Genomic DNA, 24,023 nt, shown 5'->3' on the forward strand with positions numbered 1-24,023 from the left:
ATTTTATACCTGAAAACTACACATCAGAGAGGTTTACTAACTTGTCCAAGATCACATAGCTAGTAATTGGTAGAACTTGATTTGAAACAAGATTTTGTTTTCAACACTGAAGCCTCCTCACAGAGATGAAGCTGGTGAAATAGCACACAGGCCTTCATCACTGCCTCTTTTATGACCAGCATCTTCATCCAGTGATTATATGCGGAGTGCAGCCCCTGGGCTATGGGCCGCTGTGTCATGCATGAGAATGCACAGTGAAATGATCAGAGATGGCCCCCCCTTACAAAGGAAGGCACCCACATTCACCTGCACTAATCCTTTGCTCTCATTCTCTCTGTAGGTGTATGAACAGGATGATCTGAGTGAACAAATGGCAAGTTTGGAAGGGCTGATGAAGCAGCTTAACGCTATCACAGGCTCGGCCTTTTAACACGCATCGCTGAATTGACGAGCTGAATTTTCGGGGACCTCTGCAGCATTACCAGTTACCCATGAACAGCACACCTGTATCCAAGAATGCTAACCAGTGTACAGGTCAACCGTCAAGACCACTCACTCCTGGAAGGTCCTGAAGCAGTTCCGAAAGAAGAAGCAGTCCTTCTTTCCTGGGCATCAGGAGTTTCAAAATGAGGACTCTGGGGTCCCTTAACAAAAGCAAAGATACATCTTCACTGCAATGTCAAAGCTGGAGCTGCGAGAAAACTCCTGGGCCTTTGCCACTGCAGTGACTGACTGTCATGACGAATACGTAACGCTCTTCACAAGGCCTGTCAGCTTCTGATGGGTGGGTCTAGTCTTACAAAAGGCAAGTGCATTATTGAAGCCTGTACCCTGCCATGGCAAACCAGCGCAAGCTCACTATTTTGTTTTCGAATTTAAAGTACAGAGCACCCATGGGAACTTTCTCACCAAAGGATTGGATGTTTTTCTGACAGCACAAAAAAGTAAGCGAGCAAACAGAAGGTGTACATTCTGTAACGTGGTCACACTTGCACAGGTGCTGGGTATCAGCAAGTGGCTGTGAAATTCACCCATGTTAGCAAGGTATCTGTAAATCCACCCTTGGTTAACACTGATGTCTGGAGAACAGGAACATTTAAAAATCTCCAGCGAGGGACATGCTGCCAACCACCAGTCCATTCCCTGAAGGAGGATACAACATGCAATCTTCTCAGACACGTGTTAATTATGAGCTTAAAACTTCTAACAGGACACTGTTCAATCTGGGTGGCTTTTGTGCCATCCCACACTGTGATGATATTTCAAACTTCACCAAGTCCGTCTCCCTCAGAAGTCTGGCTGGAAGAGTTCTCCTCTCCACCCCATCCCTCCCTGAGTCCTCCTTGGCAGCCAGCCCTGGGCAGGTGGCCAGCTCCACACATTCCATGCCACCCCCCAGCCCCGATCTACCTTCCTGAAACCCTCTGTGGACGTGGCAGACCCATCCCATCCGAGGAAGGGAAGGAAAATGGAAGGCAGTTTCAAACAGTACCTTCTCTTGCGTGATGTCTCTTCCACCAACAGGGTCCTCACTGACTCAGAGCAGGCAGTGTTGGTGAGTGGCGACCGCCATGCTTGTTGTCAAGGAAACCTTCTGCACCACACCTGCCCAGAGTCAGAGAGGAACGGGGGGAAGACATCGCTTGACACTTCTAACACATCACCCTAAATCCGGTGGATGCTCTTTAAAAACTGCATCTTCATTGTGAGCTAGAACCTTAAACTCCTATTGCCATGTTTATCTACAGCTTGCAACTAGGTGAAATTAAAAACATTGTGTGTGCACCCTTTTAGTTTCTGAATTTGCAGCTGCAAATTTGGAGTTAATCCATTTGTGCAGCTGAATCGCCAAAAGGGAGCCCGTTTGCATATTTATCTGTTAGGCAACTTGAAAACCCAATAAGAGAGTTTCAGCTGAATTATTCCTTTCAGCTCTGCCTTTGATTTCAAGCTTGAGTAGGTCATAATTTTAAAAGAGCATGGAAGGAATAGGATCTTTACAACCTAATAGCTCCTTTTATTAGGTGGGTAATTATATATGAATCCCTGAATGAAATATTTTGAGCAAAATGGCACTGTAACAGAAGTAATAATTCAGATTATTTTTTTACAGTTTTATGTCGGGAAGGAAATCTGATGTCAAAGAGAGGGCTTGTTCAAATGGTTCATTAGAAAGTCCGGTCCATTTGTGAAATCGTTCCTTCAATAAGAGTGCTTGTTCAATTTACTTACATTTTCATGAAGTCCTTCTGAAGAGCTATGTGACGTTATCCTCTGGGGCAGATAACTCTTATTCAACATCTAAACACTTAGGCAAACAACACTCCACTGACCTGGAAGAAGGCATTTCATAACATGATATTGAGTTTCACAAAAAATAATCTATGACATCAGGAAAAAAAATGTTCATTAGCCCACCTTACCCTCTCAAGGTCCTAGGATGGCTTTTCTTTTCTAATCCTTACAAACACGGAACATTCTCTGAAGGCATCTGACATCCAAGGAGAGTCATCCTGAGGGTCCAGATAGGAATGAGCTGTAAATCTTGCAGATTTCAGGGACTAGTCATGTCTTCAGTCTGTATTCTGTATCTGCACAATCAAGAGAACTAGCATTTTTACAACATTCCAAACTCCTCTAGTCAAAGTCATTGATCTTAGGAGATACGTTTTTTAAACACATAAAAATATACAGTATATGATTTCAGCATGCTCTTGAAACTGTCTTCATAAACATACCCAATGCTCTATCTTAGTAACTGGCAATGCTAATAAGTCTTAGCTCCGTGCAAGGAATATGTGGTAGAATCCATTTACATTCTCACAAAAGGCTCTTGGGAGATTGGCCCAATGGTTTGAACATGACTTGACTGCAACTCTGTACAACCCTGCTCCCTGTTCTCTCAGATAGTTCACGTGTATGTACAACTGCCTGCCCAAGTGTACAGGTAACTTTCTAATTTCCCGGTCTCCTGCTCTCTTGACAAGAAGAAATCTGTGAATAGTGCAAGATAACCTTTGTTTTGCTCTTACTCTGAGTCTAGTTCATGACAAACAGGGCTCTTTAAGCTCATAAATCTCTCTGATTCCCGTGGGGTGATGCTTGACAGCCAACCAGCAGCTCTGCCACCAGGAATCATTTCTCCCTGAAAAAGAAGAAAATAAAACTTGGCAGAGCATGCTCAGACCCCACCCCCGAAACCTCCCGCTCTGCTGAACTGTCAGGCATAAGCCTCCTCTTGAAAAAGCTTGGTATGTTTCTTTGGTATTTCATGCTGATAAGAAAGCTATTTACTTTCCTCTAGGAAGTTCTGCATTTGAGAAACTCACAAAAATTCAGATAGCTCAAGATACACAGAACACTTGGAGGATGCTCTAGCCAAAAGTTAAATAGTTCTTAGTGACTCACTCTCAATAAGAAACCAGTCACAGCTCTTTGTAGAACAGAGCTATAAGCTTCTAGAGCATTTAAATAATGGAACTTTACATTTGGATATTATAAAGTGCACATACAATTGAACAAGCTGGAAAAAAATCAAGCGAGGGCAGGGATATAGGAGGTGAATTTATTAAGGCTAGGAGGGGTTGGGAATAACATCATTCTCTTCAAAATAAGGGTCATTCCCAGTGACGTACATGTTTCCGTCCCCTGCATTGGGTAAGACCTATGAAAGTCCAGCACTGGTGTGTCATTCCAGACATGTGGAAACTATAATGTTGGGCACTCATTGGCTTTTCCCATAAAGAATCTTAGTACAGGTCTTTCTGGAAGCCTTCGTAGTCTGTGCTTGAAAATGGTTACTCTTTCCTAGTTACTCTTGTGATACAACTGTCTATTGACCCTGTTTAAAGAAACATCTTAAAGTCTTCTCCAAACATAACAGAGTGTCTCGCACATGGCTGCTGAACTGAAATTCTAACCACCCCATCCCCCAAAAAAAGCCTCTAAAGCAATCCCCTTACCTTTCATATAAAAAGCTGTGTCCAGACTGACGCCTTGTAATTTTAGAATGTCCATTTCTAGTTCATGAGAGAGAAAAAAAGAAAATAGAATAACTCCCTAGTTTGACACATGTTTATCAAAAACAAAACTGTCGGAACTTTAAAATAGATGCAGAATGTGGTCACTTTCCCTTCCTGGACCAATTTACTTCATCTAAATGCAGACCATCCCTAAGGCCAGAGGTTAATATCTTCACATGTTCATCACCCACATACACAAGAGAGTACCCCCAACAGTCCAGAGCAGCAGAGCAGTCGGTCATACGCTCAAACCTACTATCTCTTTTTAAATATTTTCAAAGCAACGTTTGACTTAAAATAATTTGTATTTCTCTGATAACTTTCAGAAGTCACTTTCCTAGTGTACAGAAAAGCTTTTCACTTGATTTCCAATTAAGTCAGACTTTGGAAAAAATCATAGATGTTTTGTATGATATTCCATTGCATTCGAAAACACGTGCTATCCCATGCGTCAGTGTAACTAACTTGCTATCGAAATACCTGCTTCCAAAATGTCCTGATTCTGAAAAGAAATGCCTGAGTATTTCCAGGTCAGTGAGATCAGACGGAAGCGCATACACTAAAGACTGTATCTGGGCTCTCCATTGCCGCTCTTGGGTAACGTTCCCTTGCTGGATTTCTGCTGCACTCTCTGAAGGACTTCTCCTGCTCTCAGTAGAGAGCCTCTGTACATTGTATGCTCTGATTTTTTGTTGGTTGGAGAACAACAGCCAAACTCTACAAGATGTCGCGAACACAGATACATGGGCCAAGGGATCTCAGTGTGTGCTGAACGTGTGTTCTCAGATGCAAGAAAGGAAGGTTAGGGAGGAGGAGAAATGCTGTTTTTTTTATTACTGTAGGGTAACCTGACAATTCAGAACTTTGTGAATTGTCAGCTTGTTTGGGGGGGGGGTGGGGGGCTGGGGGGGGTGGGTCTGGGGTGTACTTTTTATAAGTAATATTTAATTTATTATTTAGAGTGGCTTCTTTTTTGGATAATTTATGATACAAAGGGAGACCTGGTTGGGAATCTAGATATGGCTGTTAAAGCTGCAGTGTTCCATAGCTTAGAGGGACCACTTTGGAAATGAATTGTCCACTGCTGAGTATGAGGGTATGCCCAGGCAAAGCCCCCACTGAATTTCCATCATCACCGCCTTCTCCCTTGCCAGGGTCATTCAAACTTGATTACCACCAAACCTACAATATTCCGATGGCATTTTTCAGATCAAATGCTACTCATTCTCTCCAAGGGCTTTGCGATTCAAATTGTTAGTGTGTTAGTGGTAGGTTTATTTGGTAGAAGTGGGTATACTACAGCTTTAACTAGCCTTAGTGGAAAAAAGAAAGTTTTTGTTGCTACAAAATGCCTTTTAATTTCAAAAAAAAGAAAAAAAAAAAAGGTATTTTGAGCCCACAAAGAGTTTCTTTAAATTGTCAGACTCTAGCATTGTTAACCAAATTAGACTAGTGATTGCAATATTTAAGTGTAAATCTTGTTCTATGAGAAAGGAAACTTGCTTACAGTTTAAAACAATGACTGTTTCTACACAAATCTTGTATACTACTACACGAGGAAAAAGGGGTTTTGTAATCACTGTAGAACAGTCTCATATTCATTTTTTATAGAAATGTTATTCCAATGGTGCATTTTTTTGTTAATAAATAAAGTTTTGATACAAAGTTCTTCCTCCATGTTATTTATATCAAACGACTGATATGAAATGAGCACACCCCGAACCCCTGCCTGTCTGCGTTCTTCCTCCTCAGGACACGTGCTGCCTTTTTGGACATGTGGATCAGGGACGGTCGGAGGAGCCTGGAGGGTTACAGTCTGTGGGCTCGGACACGCCTTAGGAACTAAAGGACAGCAACAGCAGAGACTGTCAGTCCTCTGGCACATCCCTTTAGATGTTTCTGCTGTTTCAAGCACACGCCCAGTAAGGTTTCTATCCCAACAGCCAACACCCAGGTCTGCTAGAAGGTTGCCCTCCCATTGCCAGAATTTGCTTTTTTGCCTACACACACAGGAGACCTGTGAATTCCAGATCAGATAGATCTTACCAATACTGTTAGATGCCCAAGCCCCCATGCCCTGACTGAGACAACTCTGTAGTGTAAGCCAACTTATTTCCAGAGCCTCAGGCAGGACTGAACCAAAGTGACTCAGTGGGGACACAAAGATGCACGGCTGTGTGCTTAGTCGCCAAGTCGTGCCTGGCTCTCTGAGACCTCTGTGGGCTGCAGCCTGCCAGGCTCCTCTGTCCAAGAGATTCCCAGGCAAGAATGCTAGTGCAGTCGGCATTTCCTTCAGGGGAATTGCCCAGACTCAGGGATCAAGCTCACATCTCCTGCACCACCTGCATGGCAGGAGAATTCTTTATCACTGAGGCACCTGGGGAGCCCCCCGTGCGGAGATACTGCTCCACAATATTGCACCCTAGAAGTGGCACCCATGTTTGGCTCATCTCCTTTCTCTTTCCGTCTTCTCCCATCCCACTAGTGATTTCCCCTGGGAGCACTTCATGATAACCCACTTTTACACAAATCTTCACATCAAGGACTTTTCAAGGGACTTAACCCAAGACAACTCGGAGAAGGCAGTGGCACCCCACTCCAGTACTCTTGCCTGGAAAATCCCATGGGTGGAGGAGCCTGGTAGGCTGCAGTCCATGGGGTCGCTAAGAGTCGGACACGACTGAACAACTTCCCTTTCACTTTTCACTTTCATGCATTGGAGAAGGAAATGGCAACCCACTCCAGTGTTCTTGCCTGGAGAATCCCAGGGACGGCGGAGCCTGGTGGGCTGCCGTCTATGGGTTCGCACAGAGTCGGACATGACTGAAGCGACTTAGCAGCAGCAGCAGCAACCCAAGACAAAGACCCTACTAATTTTGTACCCACAGCAACACACCAAAACCAAATAAGTATGATACTCTCCATCCTCGAGATATTTCATTCCTACTCAACATGGGGACACACATGCACTGAAAAATATATTGCTGTGAGTACTAAAGGATCAAGTTTAGGCATATAATCTATTCTTTAAGAGAAAATGATGGATTAATAAAAGGTTTACTCACTCTTTGGGATAAGCAGAGAACTACTCAGTGAGTTTCCTTGCAGACCATGCATCACCAGTGACAGGACAGGTGGGGTTTTAAAGGCCACCAGCTCTTCTCATCTTCTTCGACTCATAATCATTCCACCTAAACAAACAGGAATATGGTTAAGATCACTAGAGAAGCTGGAACCCTTGAGCACTGGCAGTTGGAATAGAATCTGGGGCAGTCACTGTGGAAGACTGTATGGTGGTTCCTCAGCGTTAAACACAGAACCGCTGCTGCTGCTGTTTAGTCACGAAATTGTGTCCAACTCTTTTGGGACCCCATGGACTGTAACTCGCCAGGCTCTTCTGTCCATGTGATTTCCCAGGCAAGAACACTGGAGCGGGTTACCATTTCCTTCTCCAGGGGCTCTTCCTGACCCAGGGATCAAACCTGTGCCTCCTGTATTGGCAGGTGGATTCTTTTATGCCGAACCACTAGGTAAACCTTAGAGCTACTATATGATCCAGCACTTCCACTTCTGAGCATACATACCAAAGAAGTAACATTAAGGACTTAAGAGATATTTGGATACCCACATTCATAGCAGTATTATTCACTATACACCAAAAGGTGAAAGCAATCCAAATACTCAACAACTGAATAAACGAAATACTATATATATATTTTATATAATGGAATATTAGTCACCTTTAGAAAGGAAGGACATTTGGACACATGCTACAACATGGGTGAAGCTTGAAGATACCATGCAAAGGGAAATAAGCTCATGACAAAAGAGCAGTGTATGGTTCCACTTATATGAGGTGCCTAGAGTAGTCACCAGAGAAGGCGATGGCTCCCCACTCCAGTACTCTTGCCTGGAAAATCCCATGCACGGAGGAGCCTGGTGGGCTGCAGTCCATGCGGTCGCTAAGAGTCGGACACAACTGAGCGACTTCACTTTCACCTTTCACTTTCATGCATTGGAGAAGGAAATGGCAGCCCATTCCAGTGTTCTTGCCTGGAAAATCCCAGGGCCAGGGGATTCTGGTGGGCTGCCGTCTCTGGGGTCGCACAGAGTTGGACATGACTGAAGCGACTTAGCAGCAGAGTAGTCACATTGAGAGAGACAGTAAGTAGAATGGTGGTCGTCAGGGGCTGGGAAGATAGGGGAGTGAGGAGTAATTGCTTAATAGGTACAGAGTCTCAGTTCTGGGAGATGAAGAAAGTTCTGGAGATGGATGGTGGTAACGGTAGCACAGTGTGAACACAAGGCTACTGAACTGTACAGTACACCTGAAATATTAAAACAGTCAATTTTACGTTAAGTGTCAATATGTGTGTGTGTTAGTCGCTCAGTCGTGTCTGACTCTCTGCCACCCCATAGACTGTAGTCTGCCAGGGATTCTCCAGGCAAGAATACTGGAGTGGGTTGACATTTCCTTCTCCAAAGTATCAATATATTCTACCACAATTTTTTAAAACTCCAAATAAGGATATTCCAGTGTCACCTTCTATAAATGCTGATATTTATTCTATGATTCTTGAAATGTAAGCATGTCAGCACCAACATGTTAAACTGATACGCACGAACTAGAAGTAACATATCTATGACAGTCTATTTTATCTCACATATTCAAGTTACATTGTCATCTCTTACAGAAGAATGTTATGCATTCACAGAAACAATCAGAGAGGCTATCTCCATGGAAAACTGGTTACTTGAAAAAAATAAAATAAAACTAGTGTTTGATCGAGACAAGACAAAGTTAGGGGACAAACCAACTACTCATTCACTGCAAATATTTTTATGAAAAGGATTTTGGAGTAGTCAAAGAATGATACACTCTCTATCTTGTGCTTAGTTGCTCAGTTGTGTCCAACTCTGCAACCCCATGGACTGTAGCCCTTCAGGCTCCTCTATCCATGGGGATTCTCCAGGCAAGAATACTGGAGTGGGTTGCCATGCCCTCCTCCAGGGGATCTTCCCAACCCAGGGATCGAACCCAGGGATCCCACATTGCAGGTGGATTCTTTACCATCTGAGCTACCACAGAAGCCCCACTCTCTATCTTAAATACCCGAAAATGCTACAATGAAGATAGATAGCAGATTGCATTAAAACACATGTAAGAGAATTTAATAGATTTGGAAGAAAGTGGCAAGTCAGAGAGGCTGACCCAAAGCTGGAATCCAGAAAGACTGACATTGCCTCTCTTTCATGGAAATTTTCTTTAATTCATGAATTGCTTCTTTCCATTTATTTTGGTATGTTTTAAAGATGTATCTGTAATTCTTAAAGATATTTCCTGATTTCCATTTTATCATTAAACTTCTCATGATTTTTCAGGCATTACTCTTTAAACATTCCTTGTATCCTCTTAGATTGGCCATCCACATCACTGCTTCTACTTTTTGTAAAGTTAAATCTTTTATTGCTTTCAATAATGATTTTAATTGTGCACTTGCATTTTTCATTTTATTGCAATTCTTCCTTTTACTCATTGCCTTCTTTATTTCATTATGCTGTCTTTTTATCCCATCCTGTTCTTTTTTCCCATATATTTCAATTCTCTTTGAGAGTTGATATTTCTTTATAAATTTGAAAATATCAGTTTTCTATGATAGAACCTCCTTCTGGTTTTGTAAAAGGATTATCCTATAAGCTTGTTATGGCTCACTACTTTAGATTTAATCTTTATTTTAGATTTAAGTATTTTGAATCTATTAAATCTGAAATGAAATAAGATCTATTCAGATCAATCTTCTCTTCATTTGAATTGCTCCTGCCCCATTTTATGACCCCTTCTGTTCAATAGACTTTTTTTTTACCTGATTGCCAAGTGGAGTGCATGAAAAAGTAAAGTTCAAGAATAAACATCCTTTCTCTTTTCTACGTCTACCTGAAATAGTGTAAAGATGAGAAATTGTGCCCAAGCATGTTAGTTCCTCCATTACCCTTTCTGCCCAGTTCTGTTCTGACAGTTTATATTAAACAACTGATTGTAGTGGAGAAACAGATTAGAGGAAGGAATGAATAACTCCTGGGTGCCTGATGCTTTTTGAGGGAGCCAGAGTGACACTTGCCTGGATCTCTGGTTGGTGTAAACTTTTTGCCTATGGTCCGAAGATCATTTCATATAAGATCAGTGGCAATACGGTTAGAATAGCCCATCGATTATGCTTCCTTGAATCTTACTGGTCTTACAGTTAGGGGAAAAGAAAAAAAAAAAAAAAAAAAAACCTTTCTAGTTTGGTGGAGAGGTCCTATTTTTCAGTAATAATGTCTTCTTTTCTCCCTCTTTTTCTCTTCCACCTTCTGTTATATTTTCCCTAAGTCTACAGATATAATAATGGGAAAGTTGGGTTCACTGTAGGGGCAACTCTCCAGATGCCACTGTAATTGTTGACTACTAGGTTTTTTTCTTTTTGTGTGTGTGAAAGTCACTCAGTCATGTCCGACTCTTTGTGACCCTGTGGAATTCTCCAGGCCAGAATCCTGGAGTGTGTAGCTGTTCCCTTCTCCAGGGGATCTTCCCAACCCAGGGATCGAACCCAGGTCTCCCACACTGCTTTACCAGCTGAGCCACCAGGGAAGTCCTTTTTTTTTTTTTTTTTTTTCTTTAACTTAGCCATAAAAAGGAAAAACACTGGGCCATTTGCAGAGACATGAGTAGACCTAGAGACCGTCATACAAAGTGAAGTACATCAGAAAGAGAAAAACAAATATTGTATATCGATGCATATATGTGAAATCTAGGAAAAGGGTACAGGCGAACTTATTTGCAAAGCAGAAATAGAGACACAGACGTAGAGAACAAACATGGATACCAAAGCGGGAAGGGGGAAGAAGAATTGGGGGACTGGGGCTGACACATATATACTACTGATAGTATGTAGAGAAGAGGTAACCAATAAGAACCTGCTGTACCACACAGGGAACTCGACTCGATGCTCTGTGGTGACCTAATGGGAGGAAATCCAAAGAAGAAGAGATATAGGATACGTATGGCTGATTCACTTTGTACAAGCAGAAACTGACGCAGCAGTGTAAAGTAACTAATACTCCAGTCGAACTTTTTTTAACGTTAAAAAGAATATTGCATGTCCAATTTAGCAAAGAGAACAAGTGGGAAGGGACTCAGTGGGTGGCCTCTGGGTCTTCCTCACTAGATACACCCCAGCACCCACTTAGGTATCCACCTCCCTACCCAAGCCCCTGGGGGAAAAAAAAGAAAAAAACATAGGTATCTTTTAAGGACCCAGGTTTTGTCCTAATTTCCATTTACCTAAGTAGTCTTCACCTATTTCTTATTTACCAATTTATTCTTTTCATCTTACTGTATTCCTTCTCCTTTCATTTCTGACTATCTCTCTCCTTCACCTTAACTTTGAAAAGTCATAATTTGATACAATAAATATGAAGGCAATTATTCCTGAGATAATCCAAATGCTCTCATTAGCAGTTCAAAAGATTTCTTGAAATAAATAGCAGAAGTAATTTTTTCCCAGATTCCTTTCAGGTTTTAATTAACATTCTTCCTTATAAATTAATGACAGTCCTTTAATTTCCCTGTCTTTGCTAATATCTTTCCTGACTCTTTATGTAAGTTTGACAAAATACCCCTTGGTAGAATAATTCTTCACCTTCTTAACATTTCTTAAGGATTTAATTCTTGTGCTGTTCTTTGACTCTGTGGCAGTTTCCCTCAGTGACATTTCTTTGTATTCAGGGGAAAACTGTTCTTTGGTCTGGAACACTCTTAACAATGGCAGGATTTTAATTTTGTAGATGTGGCTCCTTATTTGTCATTAATTACTCCCATTTCTTCCTGAAATAAGGTGTTTCTGAAGAAATCAACAATCACATTTACTGTAGATGTATTCTGTAGGGTTTAATTTATATTGGACAACGTAAGTAAAGCTCCTACTAAAATCTCCAGTACTGGTCAAAAGTCTACTGAATGCTACTTCTGAAAGCCTCTACACTCCATCTTTCTCCTTGACATTTGTGAACATTTTCGTGCATTTAAAATATATAAATAGGAATTTAACAAATGTGTCATTCAGGTGTGGTTCTAACATTATAGGTATAGTTTGTAGTATGCATGTAGATTTAGAAAAAAGTTTTCCAATAGATGGTATTGTATTTTTCCCTTTTCTTAATGTATACAACCAGTATTTATTAAGTGCCTTCTAGGGGTACCAGAAAACCAAAGGGTAAATCTGTATATCTTTCACTAACAGGAAAAAGAATGTATGTATGTATCTATATATATACATATATATATGTATATATATGTGTGTGTGTGTGTGTGTGTATAGGTGAGTACAGCTCAAATAAGACAGTTAAGATACATTTAGACAGAGAGAGCTTCCCAGGTGGTGCTAGTGGTAAAGAACACACCTGCCAATGTAGGAGACGTAAGAGACACAGGTTCAATCCCTGGGTTGGGAAGATCCCCTGGAAGAGGGCATGGCAACCCACTCCAGTGTTCTTGCCTGGAGAATCCCCATGGACAGAGGAGCCTGGCGGGCTACAGCCATGGGCTCATGAAGAGTCGGACACGACTGAAGCAACTTAGCATGCACACACAGACAGAGACAAAATTCCAGCAGAATAGGGACTATCGAACTAAGGTTCACAGAAGTCTCATAGGGAACCGTGGTATGTCGAAAGGGCTTTAAATAATAAATAAAACCAAACACCTTTAGAGATGGAAAAGGGCTGTACAGATAAAAGAAGTTTTCCTATGAACAAAAAGCTACAAAGGGAGGAATTTATAGGACTTTCAAAAATTGGAACTAGTATTTCAGAGTGAGATTTGTTGTCTTTTGCTTTGTTTGGGGTATATTGTTTGTGAGGGAAAAAAGTATGAAATACATTTACAAAGTCAATGGTTCCATAATGGTGATCTAAGATACTGTTACTAATAAGGAGCTACTGAATATCAAGTTTTATTCTTTCATTCCCAAATGTCTGCTGAATATTAACTATGCACCGATGACTGAACTAGTGATGGAAAAACAACAGTGATCAACATGAATGTGATCTCTGTCTTCATGGAGTTTACAATTTGCTTGTGGAGATAAAGAACAGATTGGTGTAACAATTATAATTGTAATGAGTGTTTCAAACTGCAATATAGACATATCTTTAAAGATTATTCATAATTCTTGATGGGGAATGGAGACAATTTAAATAGGGAAAGACTTCTTCATGGAGGTGACATTGAAACCACAGGATAGAAAGGAGTAATCCAATGAATACTGGGAACATAGAACGTTCCAGATGGAGGGAAAAACTGAGCAAGCCCCCAGCCTGGGAGAGAACTTGGTTTATCCAAGTGATGAACAGATGATAAGTGCAGCAGCCCTTCACTGAGCCGGAGGGAAGAATAGAATGAAGATGCTAAGGAGCTGCAGTTGGGAGATCATGCTGCATCTCACCATGCATGCTGCCAAGCTAAGATTCCAAACGAAATAGCAGATATTTGAGACACAAAAAAAGAAGAGACTTAAGATCTAACTTAGGTATACTAAAAATTTTTAGAGCTGTACATGCTACCTTAGATGTGCTAAGTCACACAGCACCCTTTACTATCCCTGATTGCTCACGATCCCCAGTTCTGGTTGAGAAAAGAGACAAATCTCAGTCTTATCAATGAAAGGAGTCTTATTTCTTTTTCATTTAAAGCAGCTTCCTTCTGTTTGCCTAAGTCTTTCTGTCTGTCTGTTAGAAACAGAATTCTAACTCCCCGTCACATCTGCATTTCTCTTCACAAAAGCCCTACCTTTGCCAATTCTTTCCAAGATGACTTCCAGGGAAGCACAAATGTTCTCTGGCATTTTGGACCAAATGTGCATCCTCACTGCTTCCAAGTCAGCCTTTATTCCCTCTCATTTCTGGGAACTCTGCTGGCCTTTACTGCCAGGATTTGCATCAGAAGACAGGGAGAATCTTTTCTCTCAGCACAATAGGACCCCTTAATCCCCCCACACCCGCCCCGGCCACCAGCCCCAGAACTGGGTCAACCTAAACTCTGTCTGTCACTTTCACACCTGAGTCTCAGCTCTATCTTCTATCTGGACCTCAAGTAGGCTATCCCCTGTGAAACCTCTATTTGAGATGCACCCTTCCCCTGGCCATGATGAAAGTGTGGCAGAGTCAGGGACTCTCAACTCAGATTTCTCTCAAATGTTCCACTGACAGCATGTTGGAATTACTGATTCCTTACTTATACGCATGTTTGAGCATCAGTATTCTCTCTGCTAAGCATTATCAAGCCACCATTTTCCCTCATAGCAACACCAAGCCTTCTGAGATGTCCCGTTCCAAGAACTCTACAAGCCACATGGACAAGAGCCCAGGAGTCTTCTGGTTTCAGCTTCCCTCCCTCCATGCCTGGGTTCCCATCGTCTTTTGCCCCCTTGCCCTACAGTTTAACCTACAGAGCAATGTCAGGGAAATTAGAGATGACCTGGTTAAGATTTTCATTTCTCCTTGCATACCCCTGCCCACTGAGGGACATGGCTTGTCCAGTAGAAACTATATGCTTCCTTTTCAGTTCTGGAGAAAATACTCTTTATGTCATATCTTGGAAATCTTCACTATGTGCATGCTTATTAGTATCTTAATTTCCCTTTACGTACTAGAACCACTGAGTCAACTCATGAAGCCACAAGGCATCAAGAATTAAATTGACCAGAAATTTTGTTATTTTAATATTTACAAAAATAGTATATCAGCTCTGTTACGTGTGTGTATTAAAATATCAACCTGGCTATTGTGTAGAAAATGAATTCCAAGTAGCAAAAGTGGAAAAAGGCTATAAGAAAGGTGTGATTCAGTGGTGGCAAAGAATAAAACTAAAGTGAGTACACTTGAAATGAGTTTTCAAGATAAAAACAAACGTAATTGCAGATGGATTGGATGGGGTGAGTTTCTGACTTGAGCAGCCTTTAAGTTGGTAGTTAACATTTTCTGTGATATAGGAGACCGGGAGAGAAACAGTTTTGGGTAATGGGTATATATAGGAAAAATGAGAACAATGTTTAAAGAGCCTATGTGATATCCCAGAGGAGGCAACAAAAATGTAGTTGAATATCTGAATCCAGAACACATAAGAAAGATCTGGCCTGGAGACATAAATTTAGGAATTGCCAACTAAACGATGACACCTAAAGGCATAGGAGACTTGGTGGAAAATGGAATGAGGCCAAACTGAGCCCCAAGAGGGTCCAGGATGTAGACTCTGGGTAGAGAAAGAGTAAGTAGATAATCAGGCTTAAAAGTATGGCCAATAACAGGAACGAGCAGGCATTTCCTTAGAGGAAAGTAACGGGAAAAAAAATCGGTATGACTGAAGAAAAGAGAAAAAGCATTAGAAAAGGAGGGGAAATCAGGTGTAGTTAAAAGTCGGTGAGATGCTGGCAGGACAAAGATAAAATAGTGAATATGGAAATTATCAAGGAGTCATTGATAAGGTAACCATGCTCTCTGGTTTTCAGGGGACGGTCACACTGATGCATCCATCATGCCCTCATGTGGTCAGTATCTAGAGTGGTATCTCGTCTGCTTTCACGTTCAAAATAACCTCATTTGGAGGATAGTTTCTATGGTCGTACAAGTTATTAATGACCAAAGCCAAGAGCAGTTTTAGTGAAGGAAAGAGACTGGAAGCCAGAGATGGAATAGGAAGTTATGAAGTAAACATGCAATAACTCTTTGAAAAAGGTATACTATGAAAAAGAGCAGAAGAATGGGGGGGAATGTGAAATGTAATTGGATCTTACAGGTTAAAATACTCTAAAATCCCCATACAATGATTCTTCTAGGAAACCTAGATTTCCAAGTCAAATTCACCTGTGCCATAAATTTTCAGCTCCAATACTGAAGCTCCAATAGTTTGGGCCACCTGATGCAAAAAGCCAACTCATTGGAAAAGACCCTGATGCTGGGAAAGACTGAAGGCAAGGGAGAAGGGGACGACAGAGGATGAGATGGTTGGATGGCATCACTGACTTGATGGACATGAGTTTGAGCAAGCTGCAGTAGATAGTGAAGGACACAGAAGCCTGGCGTGCTGCAGTCCATGGGGTCACAAAGAGTTGGACACAACTCAGTGACTCAATAACAACAACAACACAAATTTTCAGAGGAAATAGCAGTGTGGTTTAAAGAAAGGACCTGTAGGCTAGGAACAATAGTCAAACACTCCAGAGAGCGTTGCATAAGTGTGAGGGTTGCGGTGGTTTGGAGCCAGAAACACAGCTCTCCAGGACCAAAAAGCAGAAGGACATGCAGTATCTTCATTCAAAAGGACTGAATATCATAGGCTGAATAACTGTGCCCAGAGATGAGGTTCTGGCCTGGAACCTGCACATTTCACCTTGTTTGGAACAGAATAGGGGTCTTTACTGATGGGATTAAGTTAAGGATTTTGAGATTGGGAGATCACCTTGGATTATTTGGATGGGCTGTCAATGCAATCACACACATCCTTACAAAAAAAGGAGGCGGAGGACAATTGGACGCAGACACAGAAGAGAAGGAGACGGCATGACAGCAGAGGCAGAGACTGGGGTGATGCGGCCACAGATCAGACAATGCTGGCAGCCACCAGACGCTGAAAGAGGCAAAGCACGGGTCCTCCCCTAGAGATTCTGGCTGAGTGCAGCCCTGCCAACAGTCTTGATTTCAACTCAGATTTCAAACTCTGGCTTGCAGAATTGTGGGAGAACAAATGTCTGTCATTTGAAGCCACTAAATGTATGACAATTTGTTACAGCACACACAGGAAACCACTAGGCCAAGGCTGAGCAAAACTCAACCACCAAGACCATGAGGTCTAAAATGCAATGGAAAAAGAGAAAAACATATACCAAATTCAAAGACAGTAGAAGAGATCTTCTGGCGGAGATAAGGAAATAGAGTCAAAAGTTTCAGTGTCACTGCACAGACAAGTTCAGTTCAAGTGTATAAAGGTATGACTAGTAGACAACAGTCCTTGGGTATCATTTAGAAGATCAGATCACAATTGTGGTGGGGTTTTTGTGGACCCTCCAAGTTTGACACCTGCGAGATGAACCTGGAATGGTACAGCTCCCAGTCAAAAGAATTAATCTTTAAATTGAAGGCAGGATCTTAAAAACATATTTATACAGCCATGTTCATAGCAGCATTACTCACAAGAGCTAAAAACATGGAAGCAACTTGCATGTCCATCAACAGATGAGTGGATAAGCAAAACTTTGGTATGTACATATAAAAGAACATTGGTGAAGTGAACTGAAAGTCGCTCAGTCGTGTCCAACTCTTTGCAATCTCATGGACTACACTATACATGGAATTCTCCAGACCAGAATACCGGAGTGGGTAGCCTTTCCCTTCTCCAGGGGATCTTCCCAACCCAGGGATCAAACCCAGGTCTCCTACGTTGCAGGCAGATTCTTTACCAGCTGAGCCACAAGGGGAGCCCAGAAATGTTGAAGTGGGTAGTCTATCCCTTCTTCAGTGAATCTTACTGACCCAGGAATCCAACCAGGGTCTCCTGCATTGCAGGCAGATTCTTTATCAACTGAGCTATCATCACCTAGCCTTAAAAAGGAAGAAAATTCTGGCATATCGTACAGGGAGGATGAACCTTGAAGATATCATGCTAGATGAAACAGGCCAGCCACAAAAAGACAAATACTGAACGATCCCACCTATATGAGGTATTTAGAGTAGCCAAAACTTTAGAGGCAGAATGGGGCTGGGGGGAGAGGGGTAGGTGGAGTTATTGTTTAATGGCTATAGAGCTTCAGTTTTACAACATGAAGAGTTACAGAGACAGATAGTTATGGAGATGGCTGCCCAACAATGTGAAACCCACTCCAGTGTTCTTGCATGGAGAATTCCAGGGATGGGGGAGCCTGGTGGGCTGCTGTCTATGGGGTCTCACAGAGTCAGACACAACTGAAGTGACTTAGCAGCAGTAGCAGCAGCAACTGTACTCTTACAAATAGTTAACATAGTAAATTTTATGTGTATTTCATTTAACACAATAAAAAAAGAAAAACTAATAGCCTTGAGTTACCAGCCACTGAGCATTAAACAGATACCTAACTTCTCTGAGTTTGAGTTTGTTTTGCTTTATTTTCATCTATAACACAGGGTAATAAAATCCAGCATGCATACTTCATAGATTTCTTATGTGGATTGAATTAAATACTCTATATAAATATACTTTATAAGTTATAAAGTAGTATTTTATAGCTTACAAAGCTATAGTGGTATGAATTATCAATGTGTGCCCAGAAAACTGTGACCTTTAATATCTAAAATACAAGCAAGAGGAGGCCCTGGAGGGGATTTTACTGGAAATTCCACACCTGATTAGGATCCAAGATCCTTCCCAAAATTTCTGTGAACTTCCAGAGGCAGGGAGTCTGAAATATTGGCTTAAGTTCTTGTTCATGGGTGGTCAGGTTCATTAGGTAATTCCTTGACTGTCTCATTAAAAACAAGCAAATACAAGATTGTAAGTGGTACACTTCACTTGAGACTGAAGTGAGGACAGGAAGGAAATAAAAGGCCTAAGAGGGTTTTACATTAACTGCAGTGATGAACATCCCAATTTAAAAATGTTCTGCGGCCATTTTATCAGAAGGAGAGACTCACAGACCCTGATATAATGTTCATACACTATGTCTCAAACTCCCCTCTCTTTCCCTTCCCCTCCTTCTCTCTTGGCTCTGTTCTATTACCTACTTCCAGGTGAAAAATATATAAATCTTTATCTTCTTTTCCTTCAGGTAATCATTACTGACTCCTTCATAGTTCAGCTTATTGTAGACAGAGCTCTAGGCTCGTATGTCATAACCTAAGCAGTTAATTAAGTCTCTTTCTCCCTAAAGACCTTTCTCTCAATAGAGGGAATTCTATTCCCAGCTATTACTTTGCCACAAAGGTCCATCTAGTCAAAGCTATGGTTTTTCCAGTGGTCATGTATGGATGTGAGAGTTGGACTATAAAGAAAGCTGAGTACCAAAGAATTGATGCTTTTGAACTGTGGTATTGGAGAAGACTCTTGAGAGTCCCTTGTTCTGGAGATACAACCAGTCCATCCTAACGGAAATCACTTCTGAATATTCATTGGAAGGACTGATGCTGAAGCTGAAACTCCAATACTTTGGCCACCTGATGCAAAGAACTAACTCAATGGAAAAGATCTTGGTTCTGGGAAGGAGGAGAAGGATGGTGGGAGGAGAAGGATGGTGGGAGGAGAAGGGGACGACAGAGATGAGATGGCTGGATGGCATCACAAACTCGATGGACATGAGTTTGAGTAAACCCCAGGAGTTGGTGATAGACAGGGAAGCTTGGCGTGCTGCAGCCCATGGGGTCACAAAGAGTCAGACACAACTGAGCGACTGAACTGATTATAATATAGTGCTCACTCTGCTACATAGTAATGTTAAATGAAACTTTATCCTGATATTTTCTTCACACGTTTATCCATCTAAGTGAGACAGAAGACCCTGTAGGTCAGACTTCACAGCAAGTAACAAGATTTCTTCTTCCTCTGATTCTCTTGATTCAAATCAGGACCCTCCTCAGATCTGAAGTTATGAAAGGAGATTCCTTTTAAACTAAATTTTTCAGCTTTTCACATGTGTTTTATAGATCAATGGCCTTTCACTGTGAGCCTGCACATGGAAGTCAAACTGATTGACTGAACAAATGCATGAAATTATTGAATAAATGAATAAACTGAAATTTTATATTGCATCAACTATGAATAACAAAGTGCTACATGCAGTCAAGAGCCAAAATCTGGTAAAAATTAATCTATCTTTCAAAATGTTGGTCACATAGCACTGTTCAATTCCATCTGATTTACTTTCTGTTGCGAAGTTTTCCAAATTTGAGCTTTTCCTAATGTTCCACAAGAGTTTGCCTTACTCTGATAATAAATTCAATAACATAATAAACACTAATGAAATTAAATACTCACAATTTACAACATGTTACATTAAGAACCTTGGATACATTGTCTCATTTACTTCATAAAACAACAGTGTAATGTGTGAAACACTATTGTTTCTATTTATTGATGAGGAAATTCAAACTAGAGTTGATGTACTTCACCGTAGGTCACCTGGTTAGTCTGTGTATAGCTGGACCTTGAACCCACTCTGTCATTTCTAAAATATGTGTTTTTATCACCAAACTAAATAACATTCAAGTACTGGTCCTAACGAATTCTTTGGGAGCGTTTCTCAAACTTCAGCAATTATAAAATCCATCTGGCATTGAAACATGTAAAATATCATGTATGAAACGAGTTGCCAGTCCAGGTTCGATGCACAATACTGGATGCTTGGGGCTAGTGCACTGGGATGACCCAGAGGGATGGTATGGGGAGGGAGGAGGGAGGAAGGTTCAGGGTGGGGAACACATGTATACCTGTGGCGGATTCATTTTGATATTTGGCAAAACTAATACAATTATGTAAAGTTTAAAAATAAAATAAAAAAAAAAATAAAGTCCATCTGGAAATCTTGTTAAAATATCAAAACTCAGGCTCCAACTCTAGAGATACTGATTCAGTTGGTCTAGGGTGGAGTCTGAGAATCTGTAATTTTAACAACCTCCCCAGTTGACTTCTATCTGAACAATGTAACAGAGCTGGACCCTACGGGGCCTTCCCAGGACAGATCCCTCTCCCCACAAGCCATGTCCTCTGCCTGCTTATTTTAAATAAATAAATGAAACAAGACAAAAAAAAGCCCAACTTTAGCCTCTCAGGCTTTCCCTGAGTTCCAAAGAATAAATTTAATCAGAGAAGAAAGAAAATGCAGAAGCAAAGGAAAGCAGTCAAGCAAGACAAAATATTAACAGGTTAGCCATTAAACAAAGTCAAGAACCTTTAGTTCCTCCTCGAGGGCTATAGATAATATTCTGAGTCATGTCCTTTGAGCTGTTTTGTGGATACTGAAGCACCTACCAGTGGAAAAATTTAACTGTATGCTGCCAGAAAACACAAAGACCCCAGACAGATTGGAACCAGAAGGTTGATGATGCTAACTCCCCAATTACCTCATCATCAACCAATCAGAATGTTCATGTGCTGATTAGGCACCCCACAACCCTGCTCCCTCACCTAGTTTTTAAAACCTTTCCCGAAAGCCATTGGAGAGTTTAGGTCTTTTAAACACTAGCTCCCTGGACTCCTTGCTTGGTGCCCTGCAGTAAATGCTGCACTTCGCTTCACCACAATCCAGTGTCAGTCGATTGGCTTACGGAGCATGAGTGAACAGACCCAAGTTTGATCTGGTAGCAGTAACAAGTATCGATAAGAATTCCATCTGCTGCACTCAACAGAAAATCCAATTCAAACTCCTAAGTTGAATTTAAAAACCATATTGGCCCATGTAGCTGAAAAACTTAGAGTAGACTAATTTCACACACTTGGGAAAGGGATACAATGAATACAATGTATCAACTGGAGGGGATACAATGAGAGAAAACCTTCCTGGAGACCAAAAACAACAGTTCCAGTGTTGACTTTCCTTGGCCCTGGTTGGCTGGATGTGATCACTAGTCCACCCTGAACCAATCACTGTAATCAAATTGTTAGAATTTGCTATTAGTTTTGTTCATTCACTCCTCCCTCCCCCAAAGCCCAGGGGTGATGTGGATTGTCTTGAAGCCCATGGAATGAGAATAGGAGAGGGGAGGGCACTATGAATCATTATCAGAAGGAAGGAGACATGGATGCAGGGTGGCAAAAATAACTAGATTTCTCTAGGGAAAATGAAAAGTTCACAAGACTAAACTATGTCAGCTGCTTTAGGAAAGTATCAAAATCATATGACTGGGAAGTTTTTCTTATCATAGCAAAGATATTTTGATTGCTAAACTACTGCCTTCCCAACCATATATTCAGGCCGATTATTCCACAAAACCATCAGTATTTTTCATGTTATCTGTATATCTCAAGCAGACACATTTTCTCATATTCTTGGACACATACCCTTATCCAGTGCAGGGGAAGGGGAAATGGACCAAAATGAGTCTTATTGTTTTGCACAATTCTCTTCTACTTTAGCTTTTTTAAAACATGGTCTTATATTTTTTTGTCAAGTTTACTGCATTTGGGTTAAATTATAATGTGAGCTTTTGGAAATTTATATCTTGGAGTTTTTGCTTCAGTTTCAAAAAGGAAAACGTTTACTAAATTAAGATGAAATAGCTTTACTGCTTATTTGCAACTCTCATTTAAAACTGGATATGCTTTATCACTGAAGAGTTCCTAAAATAAAACTTTATAACCATCTGGATTTATTGCTTTCTTGCTGATACTTCTTGTTGATAAATGGTTTCTTAATGAATCTTTAGATCCCAGAGGATATATTAGACCCCAAAATATGTGTTTAGACAACAACCCAAAGAGAGCCAATTTGATTTCTGCATCTTCTTTACCTGCAATTGCATTTCAAAATTTTTAAGTATATTGGAGTATTTTTTCTAAGAAATTCTGAGTTCTGAGAAAAATCATAGTCAGTATTATTGTTCTTTTATTGTGAAAAGAACAGAATAATAATATATTGTATATATAATAATATATATCATTTTTCTATTCTTCTTTTCAAAATGGCTGTTGTCCAAATCTGCTCCTTGCTCTTTGACTCTATTCTGCTTCTCTGGAGGTTCATCAACCACTGAGGGAATATTAATTTTAATATGCTGAATAAAACTAACTATCAAGCAATGCTTTTCTTCAAGTCATAATGAAGTCAGGTCTTGAATTATACAAAGAAGGTTCTGGAAATCACCTGAAGTTTTCTTATATAGGAGAACACCTTATGTTAATCCTTTCAATTTATATAAACATTTAATTAAATGTAGATAAATACTATTTAAAGAATAGTAGCTAAGAATATGACTATGAACTATAAACATGAATCTATGGATATGCAGAATGCCCCAGTTACATGATTTTCCTCCCTCTCTAGTTTATATTTTAATGTTAATACCGGATTAAAAAAAGTGAATTAGAGAGTCTATTTCAGGTAATTTCTTTGAACAAAATTAACTTCAGAGTTTAAGCCACTAAAAATAGAGCCCCTGAATATTTTTCAACTTCAAAAATGCTTAGGGCACAAAATGCTCCTTCCAAACTTTTTAAACATCTTTCACATTTGTTCCTTCTGCTATTGACAAGTACTATATCTCAGAGTCGAATTACATAAAATACTTTTATCATCCAAAATATGAAGGTAAGAAATTAGAAAAGTAAATCCTAATCCCCAAAACATGAGATCTAAAGGGCGATAAAGTAAAATAAACTGGAAGTGACCCTGAGCTCTTCTAGACCAATCTTTAAGCATGTCCAGAGAGATGTGATTTGAACACGAAGGCTTCAAACAGTCTAACGGAGTCTCTATTAAATAGTTTCTGAGGATCAGAATTGAACTTCAGCAATAATGGGAAATTTATGGGTTCATATGAGGTCAAACATCAAGAACATCAGAAAGCACATTTGCAAACCAAGGACGATGGTACAAAACTGCTCCCTCACGTTAGCTCTTTCAACAAGACTAGAGTATGTCTGGAGCTGGTATGGATTAGACCCCGCAGCCCTGCAGCTCTGGGGAATGCAGTTCCGGGAAGACCTCTCTGACGCGCTCTGAGGATTAGACCCCACAGCCCTGCAGCTCTGGGGAATGCAGTTCCGGGAAGACCTCTCTGGCGTGCTCTGAGGAAGGTGCCTTTACTTGGCACTAGAACTGCAGACAGGCAGAGGGAGCCTAATGATTGGCAAGGTCTGGACCAAGTGGCCAGCCCTGTACCTGGGAGACACAGTTGCTTGACAGCTGCAACCAAAACAACATACCTGGGGATATGAAGAGGGGAGGAAAAAGGGGGCGTGGATGAAGAGAGAGAGGAGTGCACTAAAAGATGCTCTTTCTAGGGGAA

General features: G+C 40.9%; 1 protein-coding gene across 8 annotated transcripts in view; it reads left to right on the plus strand.

Annotated features, from left to right (window-relative positions):
* The window catches only part of DCC (DCC netrin 1 receptor), a 1,416,568-nt gene extending 1,410,881 nt beyond the window's left edge, over positions 1–5,687 (plus strand). For all 8 annotated transcript variants that reach the window (XM_055559267.1, XM_055559271.1, XM_055559272.1 and 5 more), the window contains one exon: positions 341–5,687. In XM_055559267.1, the coding sequence (XP_055415242.1) occupies positions 341–430 (90 nt within the window). In that variant the 3' untranslated portion in view covers positions 431–5,687. The remainder of the gene's footprint in view (positions 1–340) is intronic.
* The last annotated feature ends 18,336 nt before the right edge of the window (positions 5,688–24,023 follow it).

This window comes from Bubalus kerabau, chromosome 21, assembly GCF_029407905.1.
Source record: "Bubalus kerabau isolate K-KA32 ecotype Philippines breed swamp buffalo chromosome 21, PCC_UOA_SB_1v2, whole genome shotgun sequence".
NCBI classification, from domain to species: Eukaryota; Metazoa; Chordata; class Mammalia; order Artiodactyla; family Bovidae; genus Bubalus; species Bubalus kerabau.